The 19,365-nt window shown below is 35.9% G+C and overlaps 1 protein-coding gene across 1 annotated transcript in view; it reads left to right on the forward strand.

The window, feature by feature from the left end:
• The first annotated feature begins 1,284 nt into the window (after positions 1-1,284).
• LOC139959797 (uncharacterized) overlaps positions 1,285-19,365 on the forward strand; it is a 39,183-nt gene continuing 21,102 nt past the window's right edge. Inside the window, exons 1-18 of the mRNA XM_071957650.1 lie at positions 1,285-1,541; positions 1,990-2,252; positions 4,122-4,307; positions 4,682-4,961; positions 5,859-6,031; positions 6,940-7,098; positions 7,476-7,582; positions 8,414-8,633; positions 9,760-9,921; positions 10,041-10,217; positions 11,776-12,069; positions 12,876-13,108; positions 13,283-13,475; positions 14,686-14,922; positions 15,285-15,452; positions 16,351-16,566; positions 17,860-18,174; positions 18,728-18,898. Of these exons, the coding sequence (XP_071813751.1) occupies positions 2,003-2,252; positions 4,122-4,307; positions 4,682-4,961; positions 5,859-6,031; positions 6,940-7,098; positions 7,476-7,582; positions 8,414-8,633; positions 9,760-9,921; positions 10,041-10,217; positions 11,776-12,069; positions 12,876-13,108; positions 13,283-13,475; positions 14,686-14,922; positions 15,285-15,452; positions 16,351-16,566; positions 17,860-18,174; positions 18,728-18,898 (3,541 nt within the window). The 5' untranslated portion in view covers positions 1,285-1,541; positions 1,990-2,002. The remainder of the gene's footprint in view (positions 1,542-1,989; positions 2,253-4,121; positions 4,308-4,681; positions 4,962-5,858; positions 6,032-6,939; positions 7,099-7,475; positions 7,583-8,413; positions 8,634-9,759; positions 9,922-10,040; positions 10,218-11,775; positions 12,070-12,875; positions 13,109-13,282; positions 13,476-14,685; positions 14,923-15,284; positions 15,453-16,350; positions 16,567-17,859; positions 18,175-18,727; positions 18,899-19,365) is intronic.

Raw genomic sequence — 19,365 nt, forward strand, 5'->3', positions numbered from 1 at the left:
ACAATAAAATCAATTAAAAATTTACTCCTCGAGGACAATTTTTGATCTTAGATATGAAAGAGGAAAAGGATGATCCTGGTGACAGTTGTATTCAAAATTCCACATTGCAATTTAGAGATATCGATAGTTGAAATTGTTGCATTTTTGTACCAAAAGTCAACTTGAAGCAAACAAAGCTTGATATTATAGCTACACACACTGAGAGTAAACATCTGTTGTTTTTCATCCCCCCCCCCTCACTTTGCTTTATTGATGTGAGCTTGAATAGAATAGGGACATTCCATCTTGGATTTAGGGATTTATTTATCAACCACTCAATGACCATATTTTAGTCACATGTTGTTGTTAATGTTTGTCCAAATTGTGAAGAAAATTTGGATTGATTTCTCAGTGTTCATCTATGACATGGTACTTGTTTTCTTTAAGTTCAATATTATGGTACAGCAAAATGTCAAATTTCAAAAGGTGTTATCTCAAAAAAGATATAATTAACAGATGCAAATATTCATGAGGATGCTTACAATATGTTCCTCTTTCATTCTTCAATATAAACTTCCCTCTGGATTATTCTTGAATAGTGGAAAAGGTCAAGTTCATCATGTGATGGACAAGCATATATATATATTTGAAATAAATGAATTATGTTTAAATTAATGCCTCTAGATATTATAAATATTTGCTAGTTGAATGTCACTCACACGATGGAATATCAGTGAATGATAGAAGTAAGAACCTCCCCATAAAGGTATTTTAAATGGTAATTCATAGCTGTAAATTAAGCATGTCGGAATTGGACGCTATTTTAGTGACTTGACCATTCAAGTAACATCTGATTCTAATTAGTAACGAATATACTTTTCAGTTTTGTGTGTGTTTCTGGTTTCTGATGTGGGTTTTTTATTCTTTTAAATTTGTTTGCATGTCTTTAGATCAGTTTGAGATGATGTACAGTTTGTGCACCTTATTAACACAGTAAGGGTTTAATAGTTTTAAATTTAAAAGAAAATCCAAAGAAAATAGAATTAATTTGTTTCCTTTGCATGTATATATACTCATGGCATTTTAAAAGGCATGTTATTTATCTCATCAGTTAGGGGGTAAACTAATGGTATATATATCCAAAGGAAATTAGGTCTCCTTGAAGAAAAATTTTGCATTTTCTTTGCATATTGTATCCTTCCTCAAAATTCTATGGATATCAGTAAGCCCAAGGTGTGGATAGCTGGATGTTGAAAATTTTGGGTCATGCATATTCATGAGTAGAGCTAATACATATGCAGAGGACTTAAAACCTGTTCAGTTTGGTATGTGAGGTATTACAGGACTGGTCAGGGATTAGGTGCAATATGATGATGAATAACAATGAAAGGAATTGCAAAGCTATTGGCTGGTCAGTAGCAGACTGCTACAGCAGCCAGCATTTAGTAAAGCAGTCTTATTCCACCCTACTTTTCTGAAGGCTGTGTGGACCTTAGTTGAGAGACTGACTGTTTTTTGTTTCCTTTTTTGGGTTGGCAGAATTAATTTATTGAAACAAATATGTAAGTATATGTTTGATTTCTTTTTGTCCAGGGGGTATTTTTAAGTATTTTAAATTCATCCCTTTCATGGCTCTGTGACATCTTCAGTTAACATTGTGGAAGACTGTAGGAAAGGAAAAGACTAGGCTATGATTTACTATAGTTGCCAAGGTATACATTGTCTATGCATATTGTATTGTAAGCATAATAGGATATGCACTGCACTTTTCAATAGTCAAACATATATACATTATATAGTAATTAACATGTTATTCCTGCCTGCAATCTTGACAACATATATATTCAATATGTATTTGTTGTGAATTCCTGCTTCATATATTTACTGGAATGTTAGTTATATATCAACATTATTTGCTTTTCCTTAGGCCATCTTCCATTCTAGGGGATTCACATTGGCACTTATATTACAGCATTGGCTTTCGCTACACAGTTTCACTTCTCTCCGCAGTCTTGTTTTGAAAATGCCACTCTTTCTGGTTATTTTGGTCGCTTTAAGTGGACTGTCTTCCTCTCTTGAGCACGGTTTAGATTTTCTAAATTTTGGAGAAGATGCACCTTTACTTTCAACAAATCGCGATGAGATGCGGGCAGACACGTACGATGCTGCTCTCAACTTGAAGATGAGTTCAATTTCAGATGAGATTGTCAGCTTTGAAAAAAGTCTTTTAGAGCATCACATAAAATCTCAGAAAAGGTTTAAGAGAGATTCAGGTTAGCAAAATATATATTTTTGTCTGATATATCTTTTCATACCATCTTAGGTGTTATAGAAATGTATGTATTCATAGCATCTTAGGTGTTACATTTCATAGCATCATATAGATGTATGCATAGCATCTTAGGTGTTACAGAGATTTATGTATTTCATAGCATCTTATGTGTTACAAAGATGTATATATTTCATAGCATCTTAGGTGTTATAGAGATTTACAGTATCTTTTCATAGCATCTTGAATGTTACAGAGGTGTATGTATTTCATAGCATCTTTGGTGTTATAGAGATGTATGTATTTCATAGCATCTTAGGTGTTATTCAGATGTATGTATATCATAGCATCTTAGGTTTTACATTTCATAGCATCTTATAGAGGTGTATGTATTTCATAGCATCTTAGGTGTTACAGAGATGTTTGTATTTCATAGCATCTTAGGTGTTACATTTCATAGCATCTTATGTGTTACAGAGATGTATGTATTTCATAGCCTCATAGATTTTACAATTGGGATGATCCTATTTCTTTGGTTGAAAAGTGGAACATTGTGTCATGGGGGAGAGGTGAATCAAGGGGGAGGGGGAAGTGTGTGAAGAATGTTTGGATTTGGAGGTCTGCATAGCAAATGGTGGCATATGTACATTTTTAATACTAATAATAAAGCATAACAATTTTCAAAATGTTTACCAGATTTTCTTCTAGCTAGCCACACATGGATAAGTAGTATTGTACATAGCCAAACATTATTAATTATTAAATTTAACTTGTCTCACTGTTGTCGTCTAGTAATTTATGCGCTCTCCTTTGCATAGTTTGTGTATCAAAAGAAGAGTGATATTTTTTGGAGGACTTCACAGTCAAATTTAGATTCTGTTATATTTGTAATTGCTTTTGTAACTCGTGCTCATTGCGTGAAAACGACTGTTAACAAAATTTGACGTATTTTAAATAACTTCAGGGCTCTAAAATAACTCCCAACACCTTGCCTTAACTGCTTCTCTGAGCATTGAAGTACAGGCCCACCTGCAGCTGTACGTAATACTGAGCTTCTGTAGCAATGCTGGTCTATAGGTCCTGCAATAACACCAAAGGTTTGATTTAAAGGGAGTAAAGACTCACGCACAAAGAAACGTCTGATGCCAGTAATCTGACCTAGTTTTGAATGAGGTGTAAACAGAAGTGTTAGACATCACCATCGATCACAGAAAATACACACATAGCTTGCTACCGTCAGTAATTATACATTAGTGTACAGTCAATACATGCAGCTACAGTCAATACCCACAACACAGTGTACAAAGCAGCGATGGACATCTCAGCAGGGAGTTGTAATGGAACTCAGTGATCTCAGTTCCAGATAAAAGATAACAAGGTATCACGTTTCATTACTGTCTGCATTTTGTAGTGACAAGAAGAAATCTTCAATTGCAAGCAACGGAAAGTTAACTTTTTTCAGAGGGCGACACACGATTTGTGGCGCGTCTTCAATGCCTTTAAGGCAGTTTGGTTAAGGATATTATCTCTGAAAAATCAATCCATGTTACAGTACGCATATAACATACCCTGGATAACCCTCTGTCTGGCTTTAGAGTTACCCTTTGTGTTTCAAACTAATTTTATCTTTGATAAATTTGGCAACTGAAATCAAAGAATTTCTTGACCTCATCCATAGCATTAAATGATTCCGTTATGAGTAGTTCCAGCCTAGAGCTATTCTTGAAGATACAAGATCTGCAATTGTATTGGAATATAGCTTCAACATACAGATATAACAGGGAATACTTATTAAAATTTTATAAAAAATTTGAAAAATATTTTCACAAAAAAAAAAAAAAAACAGTTTTTCTCCTTCTTACATAATTTACAGAGATAGAGGTCAGTTGGACAATTCAGGCCGAGAGTGGATTTGACGTCGGGAACGCAACCGTCTTAAAGTACTTCTATCTCGATGGTGAACATTTCCTGATTCGCGGACAGTACCAGTCGGACGAAGGAAGCTACTTGCACTATGCAGAAATATTTCAGTGGGATACGGATACATTTGTCAATACAGGTAAGGGATTCTCGGAACTGAAACAGATCCCTCTTTAAATGTTCCTTTCATGTATTCTTTTCGGCACCGGTATAGTTTCAATATACTTGTCTGCCATGTAGAATCAACATCTGTAATCCCAAAGTTGTCATTTCATTATAATAAAAAAACTGTATAAAAAATGTGTCTAACAAATTGGCTTTATTTTTCATTCTTGTCTTGACTGACACATTTCACAGCTAAAGGTCTATCCAAAAGTTATCCCATAACAAGTTTTATTCCTTCCCCCAATTTGATTTTTTCTCTTTTCTTTATTGATTTTTTCTTGTTTTTACTTTTCTACTTTTCTTTTTTTTCTGTTTATTTTCTTGTTTTTTCTGTGCTGATCTTTCTAGGTGCCACCTTTGAGACTTCTGGATTGTCCGTCATTGAGACTCACTTTGTCAATGACAAGCTTCTCATAGCTGTGATGAATTCCAGATTTGAAGGTGATCTCTATGAGGGTATATCGAGGATACTTGAATTCGACGCCGAGACTCTTACAAGTACCACTCTGCAAACTGTGCTCACCCACGGTACCTCGGGAGTGCATTTCTTCGATTACGAGGGAGAGACTTATCTTGTGATTACAAACCTGAGGGAAGATGGATACGCTAAATATGACAGTTACCTAAGGTGAGGAAATACCTTGCCTCCAAACCAGGCAGGCTGTCAAGGATGGGTCTACGTGGGCAAAAGTTATGTATTAAGGGCATGTGCTGTTGTGATCTGTGGTTGAAATTTATGAAGTGATAAGTTTGCTGAAAAACTTCCTGCTCACCTTTTATGAATACCATGTGCACTATTGTTTGGCAAAGTTTTGTGAATGCACCTGGCAACCCAACCTGACAATTTTTTCCCCTTCTGCTTTAGGCATTGCGTCAAAGAGGCAAAGCTTGTCATAGCCCCCTACAACCAAGGCTGGATCGACATCAGATAATAATAATAATTATAATAATATTGAGAATTTATAAGGGCAGACATATCCACCGAAAACGGTGCTCAAGGTGTATAGCAACATTACCCTGGTCAACGATAACCTGCCAAACATAGAAACAATCCCTCCAGATGGCAGCAGCTAAACAGCGCACACACTGACAGTTTATCTCACAGGTCCCTCCCCATTCATATACCTGGGTGAAGAGCGGTAATGGAAGATAAAGTGCCTTGCGCAAGGACACAACGTACTGATCTGGCCAGGACTTAAACCTGTGAACCTTAGATCACAAGTCCACTGCCGTACTAAACCATTTGACCACAAAACACTCACATATCAATTGAGATTACTGTGTATGTCATTCCTATTCTGTGAGACTGCAGAAGCACATAAAGATTGTGCTATGCAGCCCGACAACAGGGACACTGCTACTCACCTCACCGTCCTGCGACGCAGTGCCGTATTTGTTAAAATCAAAGTAGATACCGGGTAAAATCAACATTGGATGCCGAGACTTTCTCGGAAAAGTATTAAATTTGAAAGGAAAGTCGAGTATCTCTCCTTTGCACCATTCTTTTCCTGTTTTTTTTTTCCAGGATTTTCCGATACGAAGGAAGTTATTTTGATCAGCTTGTTAGTCATCCGACTTCAGGAGCTTGCGACACCATCAGCTTCACCTACGAGGGCTATGTGTACCTTGTGATCGGCCAGTATATCGATAACGATGGCAACTATGATGTGGGATCTCCCGTCTACCTCTTTGATAGTGGTGGGTTCTCCCTTGCATGGAGACACCTAGCTAGATTTGATAATATTTGATATTTATATAGTACTTTATACCAGTGATAGGTCTCAAAGCGCTTTACAGACGTTATATTGCCCCTGGTCAATGATAATCTGTCCCAGAGACAATCCCTCCAGACTGCTGCAGTTATATACTGCTCCCAATGACAATTAAGTAAACTCACAGGTACCCATTTAACCCCTGGGTGGAGAGAGGCAATTGAGGATAAAGCATCTTGCCCAAGGACACAACGTAATGAACTAGGCAGGAATCCAACCAGCAATCCTTGGATCACGAGTCCGACGCCTTAGCCAATTGGCCACCACGCTCTCAATTTAGCATTAATCTATGCAAATAATAGTATTCTGTAGGTTATAAATAGGATACAAACCTTGCTACTTCAGGGCAAAATATACCCTGTTATAGCATTTAACAAAATGCTGCCAAAGATATCATCAATATTTTTACCCATCAAGAATCCATGTTCTGAATTAGATGTAACTATGGTAACCTCAACTAGAGGTCAGCGGTTGGGAAAACTACAGATGAAACATACATGAAAAGTAGAATAAATATTACGACGATGTGAAATTTTTGTAGGATGAACACAATTTCACGTAGGTCTTAGTATCTTCCTGTGAACTTTGACCTTTAATATATCAATATAACAAAAAAAGATGGGGCCCATGGAAATTGTATGACAAGGTCTGTGGTAAAACATTAATATTCGCTGTGACTATTAACTTAATATGTGAAGTTAAAAAATGCAATATTGGAATGTTCTGACAAAATTTCTTCCACTTTATTTGACTGAACGTTATAACTATAAGGTTTTTTTTTGCCATAAAATTCTTCTTAGTCTTTTCTTCTTTGTTTTTGTTTTGCTGTTTCAGAAAACGAAGAATTACTTTTGATTCAGATCATCCAGACATCTGCAGTGATTGATTTAGAATACTTTCAAATCGGTTTCGAAATTTACCTCGCAGCCACTTGCCAAAGAGATAGCGTCACTGGCTCTTATGACACAAACTCATACATTTTCTGGTGGTCAGGTGAGTCTTGCACTTTCATAGAATCAACTTCGTATCAATATTGCTATTTACAAATACCAATTGAGTTTGAGGATTTTATGTTGACCTTGCTCGCACCCTGCCCACATGCTGAAGTTCCTGACTAAGTATTGCTTGTGCTAGAGATTTTTTTTTTGTTGCAGAATTGGGCATGGATTGAACACTGTTTATACATTTTTCATTTCTAATAGGTTGAGAGCTCTAGAAAATGCCCGAACTGTGATGAACAAAACAAACGGGATATTTTTATGATTTCAGAGCATCTCTGAAACTATAATAAAACAAAGATCTTATGCCTTTATTAGCCTTTATTACATTTACTGTAAATGAATGTTATTTGTTCTTGACTCTGTGAACAGGTAGTCAATTTATCAGGTACCAATCCATCCCGTCGTACGGGGCACGGATGTGGCACTATCAGTTACTGGAGGGAGAGGACAGTTTACTCTTCCTAACAGAAAAGCAGGTATTTGTTTATACACTAATTGTCTACAGAGAGAAATTATACGCAGAGGTTTTCAATCTACATTTTGCCAGGTGTATCAGTTTCTTGCGTGACGTTAATGCTTTTTAAGATATGCCATTAAAATGGACTTAGCAAAGAATTTTATAACAGATAGCAAAAAATCATTTCAATTTAGCGTTAAAAAAAAGTTACTGGTGATAAGCAATGTGAAAATTATGACTGTATTGAAGAGAAAAAATATTTCAGATGTGCTAGTTTGAAAACACCTCAATATCTTGCCCCTAACTCGAGATATGGTCTACTGAATGTTACCAATTTTGACTGGCTATAAAACCTTCAACTACTAACTCCAGAAAGTTGGATGAAAGTAGTGGTTCTGTGATGATGTCATCTGGACAAATACTCTTCAAAAGCTTTACTAATAGGTTCTTATAATCTTGTTGATTTGTCCTGGAAACCTAATACATTTTGAATGTTTGCTTAGCATTTTTGCTTTGTAGAAATATTCTCTTTTTTTGCCCTCTGTGTATAAATGATTGACAAAATATGAAGAAAAGTGGAGGCATTTTCAGACGAATTGCCATGACGATATCAATCTTTCTTCTGTTGCCAGATGATGCATTCATAAAATATCACAAAATTTGAAAAAAATTATCATAAAAAATGCTATGAGGATGTGCTTTCATTTATTCACAGTAACCTGAAGTTGTCCAAGTATTTTAGTTTTTTTAGTTTTTGAGCTGTTGCCAGATGATGAATTCACAAAATATCACCAAATTTGAAACCTTAACATAAAAAATACTATGAGGAGGTGCTTTCATTTATTCACAGTATCCTGAAGTTGTCCGAGTTTTTGAGTTTGATGATGACAATGATTGGGTGGAAACTCATGTACTATTTGAGGCAACCAGTGGTGACAAAACTACTGTTGCCATGGAAATATTTCCAATCGATGATGTCATTTATCTGGCTTTATCAAGAAACTTGACAGCCATGGATGACTTCAACACCTACCAGTCCAATTTTTTCAGCTTTATTGAAGGTCCAAAAGGTGAGTTCATTGTCTAGAAGATGTTCATCTGCCCAGGGGGTGGGGGTGGGGGAGGGGGAGGGTGGAGTAGGGGAATGGGGAGACAAAAGTTAGGATTTGAATATATATGGAACAGTTTTTCATGAATGCTGTTTAATTGTATTATATCTGTCATATTTAGTAAGCCTCCTTATTTGTGGTTTCAATTTTTGTTTGTTTACCAGGGATCACTTCCCGAGAATAAATTTGGAAGCCTTGATCAATCTTTAATGATCATAGTTGTTCCTAGACCGAAATTGTAAAAAAGTCAATCATTATATTTGGAATGTGTTTTGGGAGACATAGAACACGGCACATATGAAATAATTTTTTTCGTAGATATTTTGTGTCTTTTTTTTGTGTGCAGCAAATGTAATAATTGATGTAAAATTGACAAAAATTACCTTCTATTCAATCATATTTGAAAGAAAGCATTTACAGACAGGCTGACATATTTACAGGGAATGGTTAAATGTGATCGGTCTTGTAGATAGAGAAAGAAACATGTTTGAACTACCCCTGTAATAATTCTTACACAAAAAAATATCAAAAGTCCCAACCAAAGTAACTGTACTGTTTTAGCTGTGAAACTTGGCAGTTTCTACAGTAGGTGAAAGTGTGTGAAACTGACAGACTAATATAAATATAGCGCATTTGAAGGATTGAGATGATTTTTAGTAGAGAGAGAAACACAGTGTGTCTAATTATGATTATTGCACAACGTACCTATCCAGAAAAAATTAATACAACTATAAAGTGTTTTACCATGGGGCTGAATCCTGTTTACTACGTGTGTAGCCGTGGTGAATGGATAAAGACGAGAAGGACACTAAGTCTTCTACTGGATAATTTCATCTATTCAATCCGTGAAAACTACAAAAATATATATAAAACTTGGCTTTTTAATTTACATTTAAATCTGAGACCTCTTATTACCATGTTACTACGGAGCGCTTACAAGTTAACGTTTCTTGATTCTGTTTTTTTTTCTCTTTCGACGCCTATTTCTAATACCAATAAATGAATCCAAGAGATATTTTTGAACTGTTTGATGCTATTCTTGATCTCGCATAGTATTAATATTATACATGGTGGCTCTCTTTTTCAGAGGTTCCTGTGGTTCCTATCGATGCTATAATTGAATGTCACGACTACATTGAAACCCACTGGAACAAAAGTACGATTGCAATGCACGATGTCTATGCGACGCTTAACGAAACTTTCAAAGAGTATGGGGATCAGGAATTTGTAGGACCTCTTGCTCTTAGTGGTGAGTCTCCCCGTTATATCTGTTGAAGAAACATCCAGTAATCATAGACTAGTGTACACATGATGCATCAACAACATCACCTTTGCAATGTTAAATGCTTTTCTTGTATCTTGCAACAGGTGATCTCTCAGTTCTGAACATTTTTACGGTGGTGAATTTGACAGTGGAGGGAGACCACGACTATAACATCGATCCAGCATTCATCGCTCACGTAGAAAAGAACAATGAGAATTTACTTGACCTCAGGTCATGGCTTCCCAATCTGGTATCCTTGACTGGTGATCATGTGATTCAAGGTAAAATTTATGCGTCAGTTTTATATTTTGTTTTATGTGTGCATGTTATCACTCCCAGTAGGTATCACACCATTATTGGTAATAACAACACCTTGTCCACTTACAGTGCAATGATTACTCCCATTAGGTTACACAGTCTTCCAGAAAGCACCATTATTGGTAATAACAACACCACCACTGACAGTGTAATGATTACTCCCATTAGGTTACACAGTCTTCCAGAGTACATGGATATCAAATGCACCATTATTAGTAATAACAACACCTTGTCTACTAACAGTGTAATGATTACTCCCATTAGGTTACACAGTCTTCCAGAGTACAATGATTTCGAAAGCACCATTATTAGTAATAACAACACCTTGTCTACTTACAGTGTAATGATTACTCCCATTAGGTTATACAGTCTTCTAGAGTACATTGATGTCAAAAGCACCATTATTAGTAATAACAACACCTTGTCTACTTACAGTGTAATGATTACTCCCATTAGGTTATACAGTCTTCTAGAGTACATTGATGTCAAAAGCACCATTATTAGTAATAACAACACCTTGTCTACTTACAGTGTAATGATTACTCCCATTAGGTTATACAGTCTTCTAGAGTACATTGATGTCAAAAGCACCATTATTAGTAATAACAACACCTTGTCTACTTACAGTGTAATGATTACTCCCATTAGGTTATACAGTCTTCTAGAGTACATTGATGTCAAAAGCACCATTATTAGTAATAACAACACCTTGTCTACTTACAGTGTAATGATTACTCCCATTAGGTTATACAGTCTTCTAGAGTACATTGATGTCAAAAGCACCATTATTAGTAATAACAACACCTTGTCTACTTACAGTGTAATGATTACTCCCATTAGGTTATACAGTCTTCTAGAGTACATTGATGTCAAAAGCACCATTATTAGTAATAACAACACCTTGTCTACTTACAGTGTAATGATTACTCCCATTAGGTTATACAGTCTTCTAGAGTACATTGATGTCAAAAGCACCATTATTAGTAATAACAACACCTTGTCTACTTACAGTGTAATGATTACTCCCGTTAGGTTACACAGTCTTCTAGAGTACATTGATCTCAAAAGCACCATTATTGGTAATGACAACACCTTGTCTTCTAACAGTGTAATGAATACTCCCATTAGGTTACACAGTCTTCTTGAGTACATTGATGTCAAAAGCACCATTATTGGTGATAACAACACCTTGTCTTCTAACAGTGTAATGATTACTCCCATTAGGTTACACAGTCTTCGTGAGTACATTGATCTCAAAAGCACCATTATCGGTAATAACAACATCATGTCTTCTAACAGTGTAATGAATACTCCCATTAGGTTACACAGTCTTCTAGAGTTCATTGATCTCAAAAGCACCATTATAGGTAATAACAACACCTTGTCTTCTAACAGTGTAATGATTACTCCCATTAGGTTACACAGTCTTCTAGAGTGCTGATGTCACAAACACCATTGCACCTAACACCAGCAATTGTATTTTAATGGTGTATCTTCTCTCTTACATGTACTCTCCAAAAGGTTTAACAGTCTTCCAGAGTGCGGTAGATGTCACAGACACCACCATCGGTAACATCAGCACCATTTATTTTGGCGGTGCAGATCTGGACGTCTGTGTCTCGGCCTTACCAGACGGTTACACCGTTGATGATATTTCTAGCTGTGAGGGGTTGATAGATGTGGAAGGTATAGGGGCTAATGCTCTATCTCTCGATGGTGATCAAACTATTGAGAGTCATGTGGTCTTTGCGGGAAACGTGACAGTCCATGGAAACGTGACAGTCGACGAGAAAATAAATAATCTCGACGTACCAGGTGAGATATCCATTATTTATGTGTTACATCTATAGTTGTGTAAAGAACAAGTGGTTTCTGTACTAAGTCTTAAGAGAGTCACAAAAAAAATATACATGTACATGTAGTGGATTGGCTAAGCATATGGGCTTGATATCTTTGTGATGCCACCTTGTCAGTGTATAATACAATACATCAGATATTAATCACGATATTTCGGACTGTTTCGTTATTTGTAAAATAGGCTCAGAACATGGCAATACATTTCTGCCTTCCATTCAGTATGGTACGGTACTGTATGGTATGCTATGGTAGGGCAGGGTACGGTACGGTATGGTATGCGATGGTATGGTATGGTATCGTATCGTATAAAGTAGTCTCAATTCAACTAAAGTATGATGCTATAAAATAAGCAAAAAGAAAGACATTGGCCCAACTCGCATCTTGAGAGGATAATCCAATGGAGAGAGTTTTAAAGTTTGAGAAGCTATCAATTAATGAATATGAAGTAGAATAATTTCATATGTGTACAATACATCAAATTGTCTTTGTTGTCAAATGCTGTTGACCCTTGCAGTTGGACCCCATCACAATTTAATTTTGATGAAGTCGCTTTATCATACCTTGTCAATGTAAACTAACATTCAACTACACATTTTAAGAAGTTTCCAACGTTGTACAAGTCATTTCAGTGTTAGATGAAAAGATAGTTGTTTTTGGTGTCGTCATTTTACGGTATCACAACCCACAGATTATTAGTGATTTTGTAAGAACACAAAATATTTTTTAACATTGTGAACATTTTTCCATATATCTCGTTCATGTAGATGACCTTCTGTTGACCTTTAGCGATCAAGTCGTGGAAGGTCTCATAACCTTTGACAGTAATGTTACCTTCCAATCCAATGCTTGGGTCAAAGGTAAAGTCAACAACTTGAATCTGACTTCTGATGTCGTGACGACCTCCGAACCTAGCAGCATCGGAGGATTCAAGACTTTTAACAGCGATGTAAAACTGGAAGATGAGACCAGAGTGCATGACAGTAAAACAGTCGACCAGGTAAGTATGGAGACAAGAAGGTCATAGAAGGTCATCAAAATATGTGTAAATGTCTTTACTACGACTGCTATGAAATTGTTTTGTTTTTTTCCAATTAATTTTTAAGAGTACTATAATTGTTTTAATAAAAAAAATATTTATTTGAGACATTCTTTTGAAATGCTTTTCCTACAGGTTGATCTATCAGAATTTAAAACCGTGGTTGTCTTACTAGATGAACTGAACAATATCCATGGCAACCTAACATTTTTAAATGGAACGGTCATTGAGGGAGATGTGAATCTAGCCAATGAGAAGATTAATAATGTCAACGTAACTCTACTAGCAGAGCAAGCTGTCGTCCAATTAACAACTCAAACTATTACAGGTATATTTTTTTCTTTCAATATTAATATGTAGTACATATTTTAAACTGTTTTCATGCCAATGTGTAAAATTTATTTAGACCGATACTAACTCTCCTTCATAGAACAAAGGATTGGTATTGAAAGGGGCACTTTAAAATGAGCCAACTTTGAATGAAATACAGAACTTTTAAGATATAGTTGGACTGATTAAAGATCCTGATTTATTGCCAGAGAAAGGTAGACAGTGCATAAATTATTTTAGATGAATTTTGGGGGCTTCTAACTAAGTTGGGTTGGAGGGTTTGGTGACAAATACCTTCTAACGATCATCTGTGACTACATCATTGTTTAAGTGAAACCTTTTGACTTTTGTTCTTCTTATAGCCTTTCTAAGCCCCCCCCCCCCCACCTGCCTCAAACTATCAGTACTTAGATTTTCAAATCGCAATAAACTTAAAACCTTAATCATGGTCGTACAATGTTGCATCAGTTTTAGCATCAAGATCTCCTTGTAGAAGACATAGGGTCCTGCAGATGTAACAGTCAATGATCGGATGGACAGATATCTGTGCATTGTGCATTGCATTTCTGTCATAACGACAATTAAGACATGCAGTGTTATGTATGCAATGTTTATCTAATTCGGTGCTCAAATGAATCCCATGCCGGTCGTATTACATCTACCACCCTCACCCCACCCCCCCCCATTCCAACGCCTTGACCTCTTCTCTATTCATTGGCCCAATGGATAAAATACTCTCTCAAGTTTGTTATTCATGACGTAGCCTCCATTCTGTCATATAACAACAAGACGTCATACAGTGTTATCTATGCAAAGGTTTATTTAATACAGCTCTCAAATGTATCTCACACTGGTCATATTACATCTAACACCCTCATCTTCCCCCCCTCCTCCCCATCCCTTGCCCTCCTCTTTTCATTCACCCCCTCTATTCATTGACCCAATGGAAATAATTTCTCTTAGGAGAGTCAAAATAAAATAAAACTGTTAGAAAACTGCTTATCGACTATAGAGCCTGTGTAAGAGAATGTGTAAAAGTAAGTTGGCCTGACGTTTCGATCCTACAGCAGGATCTTCTTCAAAGGATCTTCAAAGGCTAAAAAGCCATTGAAGAAGATCCTGCTAGGATCAAAACGTCAGGCCAACTTACTCTTAGGATTGTGTAAGTTATTCATATAAAGCTGCCAGTAACATTTTGTTTTTGGTAGGTATAAAATATCTTTATGGTGACCTTGTTGCTGAGGGTGACGTAAATGTGGATGGTGAAGTGAATGGAATAAATCTTCCCTTTGAAGTGGTTCCCTTGACAACAGACCAGATTGTCAGTACACCTATCATGGTTGACAACCTCACCTGTGATGCATCCATAGAAGTGGATGGCACTGTTAATGGACTTGATATATCTGAAGATGTACTCCTAATATCTACCAATCAGACAATTTCTGGTAAGGGCTAGTATTCTATTTACAGAAAATTTATAGCCATTTACTCCAATAGCTCATTGGTCAGACTGCCTCTATTTTATATCTGGAAGATCAAATCACCCTATCCATATTTTAAGGGTCCTTTGATACTCTTTAAGTAAACAACTGCTCAGAAGGTTTTGCTTTTGTTTCAGAGACATGCTGATTTATAATGGCAGTAAGTTAGATGATCATCAAGTTGTAATTGATTTAAATTTGTCATCAATTAATGAGACAACCGATCAATCATTCAATCAATGCTGAGGTTTGTCCATAATGTAATGTCTTTTCCTGGTACGGTGATACTTCAAAATAAACACCCTGTTATGTTTCATCTTATCAAGGGAGGGTTAACTTCACACAGACTGTGACTATGGATGAAAGTAACATCCTTTTCCCATCTGGCGTAAAGATAGACTCTGTGGATGTCAGTGAACTAGACCTCAGCACCGTCAAATTGACTGGGCCACAGACATTTGCAGGCAAGATAACGTTTGCTGAAACGATAAAAGGTAAGTAAAAAATATCGCTTCTTTGACAGCATTTCTCATCTTTCCTTCTTACATGATTTATACCACAAAAGTTAATAATAGACAGTGTAAGTAGTTCATATTTTTGGAAAGATCACTTGGAAAATAAAAAAAATAACAAAGGATTGTTTTGCTATGACATTTTTGTAAAGCTTTAATACCAGAATTTGGTAAGCAGTTAGTATTTAGCCTATATGTCATATGATGCATATATTTCCTTGTGAAGATTTGTTCCACCAGTTGAAGTCGTCCAAATGACTCAGAGATAAAGTGCTTTGGTTCTTCTGTAAAATTATCCACACTACAGGACAAAGAGATTTAACTTAATGCACTCTTGAGTGGTATTTCACGCATAGGGTATTAACACACTAAGAGTAACATCTCTAAGAGTATTAAACAAAGTTTATGGTATTGTAAAACGAAAATGAATCGTTTGTTCTGTCAATATAAAAAACCAACCAAACCTGTTGCTTGCCATCTGATCATGAGTACAGTCTGAAACAAGAAGCTTAAATTGAAGGCTGCGTAGTTTAGAGTTTAATCCGATATGTTAAAGGAATCGTCTTGAATAGTTCTATGCATGCGCATGATGAAGAAACAGTGTTGAATGTGCGACATAAAGGTTTTTTTTCCATTCTCCTGCTTTTAATTGTATACAGTTCAAAATGTTCTCTTTTGTGAGACAGCATCACACAGTTCGAGACAGAGCTGAAAATGTACAGTAAATTAACAATTGTGGTTTATCGGACTTGGAACATGGACCACACAAATTTGAGATATTCTATATTTTCTAACACTTAATTTGGATATTTTATAACTGGAGAGCCTCACCTATGTATTTTAATACCAGTGACTGAAGTATTCCTCCTTTATCCCCCAGCTTCCGATGACATCGTTGTAGACGGTTTAATTGATGGAGTAAACATCTCTGCTCTTAACGACGTAGCGTTGTCAAAGTCCAAATCCCAGGTTATACCAGATGATCTGTCCATAGCTGGTAATATAGCAATAAATTCGGCCTTAATCGTTAATGGCACTATGGACAACCTTACAACAGCTGATTTCATACCAGTAGATGGAGACACCACTATCTCAGGTGAGAAAGTTAGGCTAGAAGAAATTTATCTATGCCCTTGTTGGGAACTATATCAAAGTTTAATTGTATTTGTGTCAATATTATAGTAATATAGTAGAATATTAATGTCTACAATAGCCTGATCACCTGACGTGAGCAATGAATACTGTGATATTAATGTGACATATGTGTGTGATATTAATGTGACATATGTGTGTGATATGAATGTGACATATGTGTGTGATATTAATGTGACATATGTGTGTGATAATAATGTGACATATGTGTGTGATATTAATGTGACATATGTGTGTGATATTAATGTGACATGTGTGTGTGATATTAATGTGACATATGTGTGTGATATTAATGTGACATATGTGTGTGATATTAATGTGACATATGTGTGTGATGATGTGTGACTTGTGTGAGTACTTGTCACATGACTTGAAACCAATAATAAGTCATCTGATTGTATAGTGATTATAGTGATGAGTACCAACACCATCTATCTCCCTTGTGTTTGCCCTTAGGTTTAATTTGGTTTCCCTGATTTTATGCAAGCTTCTCTAAACTTTCCCTCTGGTTACCTTTCATATCAATGACAGAGTTATTTTTCTCTATTCTCATACATAAAGTTATGTTTTTCTATTATTATAATATGATTCCTGTTACTTAGTATACTCTATATACTATGTATACATACTCTCTATATATTAATCTATATATTACTCTTTATATTACTCTGTATATTACTATATATCTTACTCTACATCTATATATACTATTTACATATGCATATTTACATATACTATTTACATATACCATTTACATGTACTTTATACTATTTACATACTCTATATATTAATACTCTATATATACTCTATATATATTCTATATATACACTCTATATATACTCTATATATTAATACTCTATATATACTCTATATATTACTCTATATATACTTTATACTCTATTTATTACTATATATATTACTTATAACTCTAAACATAATACTCTATATATATACTCTTGATATAAATACTCTATATATGTACTCTATATTTGTTTTCCACTTTCATTTGTACTGCACCACTGCTTTGATAATGAATGAATTGACTTGAATTAAGCGATACCACATTTCAGTACAATTAAAGGTGAAGTGACGATGTCAAAAAGATGATGTGCATGCATGGTAGAGGAGCCAAACTAGTTATAACAGTCTCCGCCTCCACAAGTACCATACCTGTCTCGTTTTTCAAAGCAACATTTCAGACTTCAGTCCAATAATTCTGTATAATTCATTGCCTCAGGTCACAAGTCATTCAATAATGACGTGACTGTGAAGGGAGACATCACCCTGGACGATGGTGAGAGAGTGAACTGTGAGGATCTGACAGATTTACCGTCGGTAATCCTACTGTCTACGGGAGAGCAAACGATGTACGCATCCGATGTCTGGTTCAGCGGTAAAGTGCAGGTACTCGGTAATCTAACGTTGGATGGTCTCATGCACAACTTGGAAGGATCTATTTACCTGTCGGAAGGGGTCGTCCGGGGCTCGGACCTGATCTACGACTTTGATCTTAGCTCGTTGGTCACCTTGAACGGTAAACAAAATATAACGGGTAAGATGGAACAACTTTGCTCTCTTTTCTCTTTCATAATTAAACATGATATTGATGCCGTGTGGATCAGATAAGATATGAATATAGCTCACTTTGAACTTTCATCTGTATCTGTTTTGACATAACGATAGCAGTCTCCCTCTGTTGTTATAACTTTGTTACCTCTTGGTACTGACTTCACATTATAGCACCACTCTATGGTAAATTGTCCCACCCCCCACCTCCCCCCCCGGCCACTAGCATCTCCACCGCACTCCTAATCGCTTCATCCCACCTCTTGCGATGACACAAAAGTATCATATCTATAATTGGAATATCAAATCAGGAATCAAAATTTGCCATGGAAGTATTAATAGCATAGCATAAAGTTATGGAATTGAATTTTCTTGTCGAGGAAATGCAACATTTGTTCTACTCAGTTGTGCCTATAAACCTCTGACTCATTATGTCATTCAATAATCATGTACTTCCAAGTATTACTATATCGTTAATGGTCCATAATATGATTTATTTTTAAGCATCGAACATCCGTTGAATTCGTCTCTATCTTTAGGTACAAAAATTTTCCATAAACCAGTTACGGTGTTTGGGAATATGAGTTGCACAGATGTCAATGTCACCGGGTATCTCCAGGACATTCAACCCGATGAATTTTATTATTATGCTGTGCTTAATGACAGCGACCGTACCATCGAGGGACAGAAATCGTTTTCTTCGATGACAGGTAAATATGCAAGACAGCAGCATGAGACTGTAGTCTTCTATAGTAAATGAAACTTACACAAAAACCTGCTGATGACCAAATAATGAAACTTTGGATAATGTTATATTCCTAGTTGTAGCACAATGTACCCACAACTCACATTTGGAGCTAGCTTTGGATTTTTGTCAGTCGTACTAAAACTAGTACTAAGGCATACGGGCGAGGTAGGTAGAATCACAAAGCACGTAATAACCGACATAAATTTTGTCTCTGAATCAAAGATAATGGCATTGCATCGTCATTCCTTGCAGAAACCTGAATGCCTGGCAACATTTAGCTGTATTGTGAAACTATTTACAAGTCAAAATAATAGAAAATATGTCTTAATACTTTTGAAGTGAATATCAAACTAGATAATTTGATGCAAAGTATGAAAAAATTGCAACATATTGCTTTTAAAAAAACCCAAATGAGACACCAATGTTTCA

The sequence above is a fragment of the Apostichopus japonicus genome, chromosome 19 (genome assembly GCF_037975245.1).
Source record: "Apostichopus japonicus isolate 1M-3 chromosome 19, ASM3797524v1, whole genome shotgun sequence".
In the NCBI taxonomy this organism is placed as follows: domain Eukaryota; kingdom Metazoa; phylum Echinodermata; class Holothuroidea; order Aspidochirotida; family Stichopodidae; genus Apostichopus; species Apostichopus japonicus.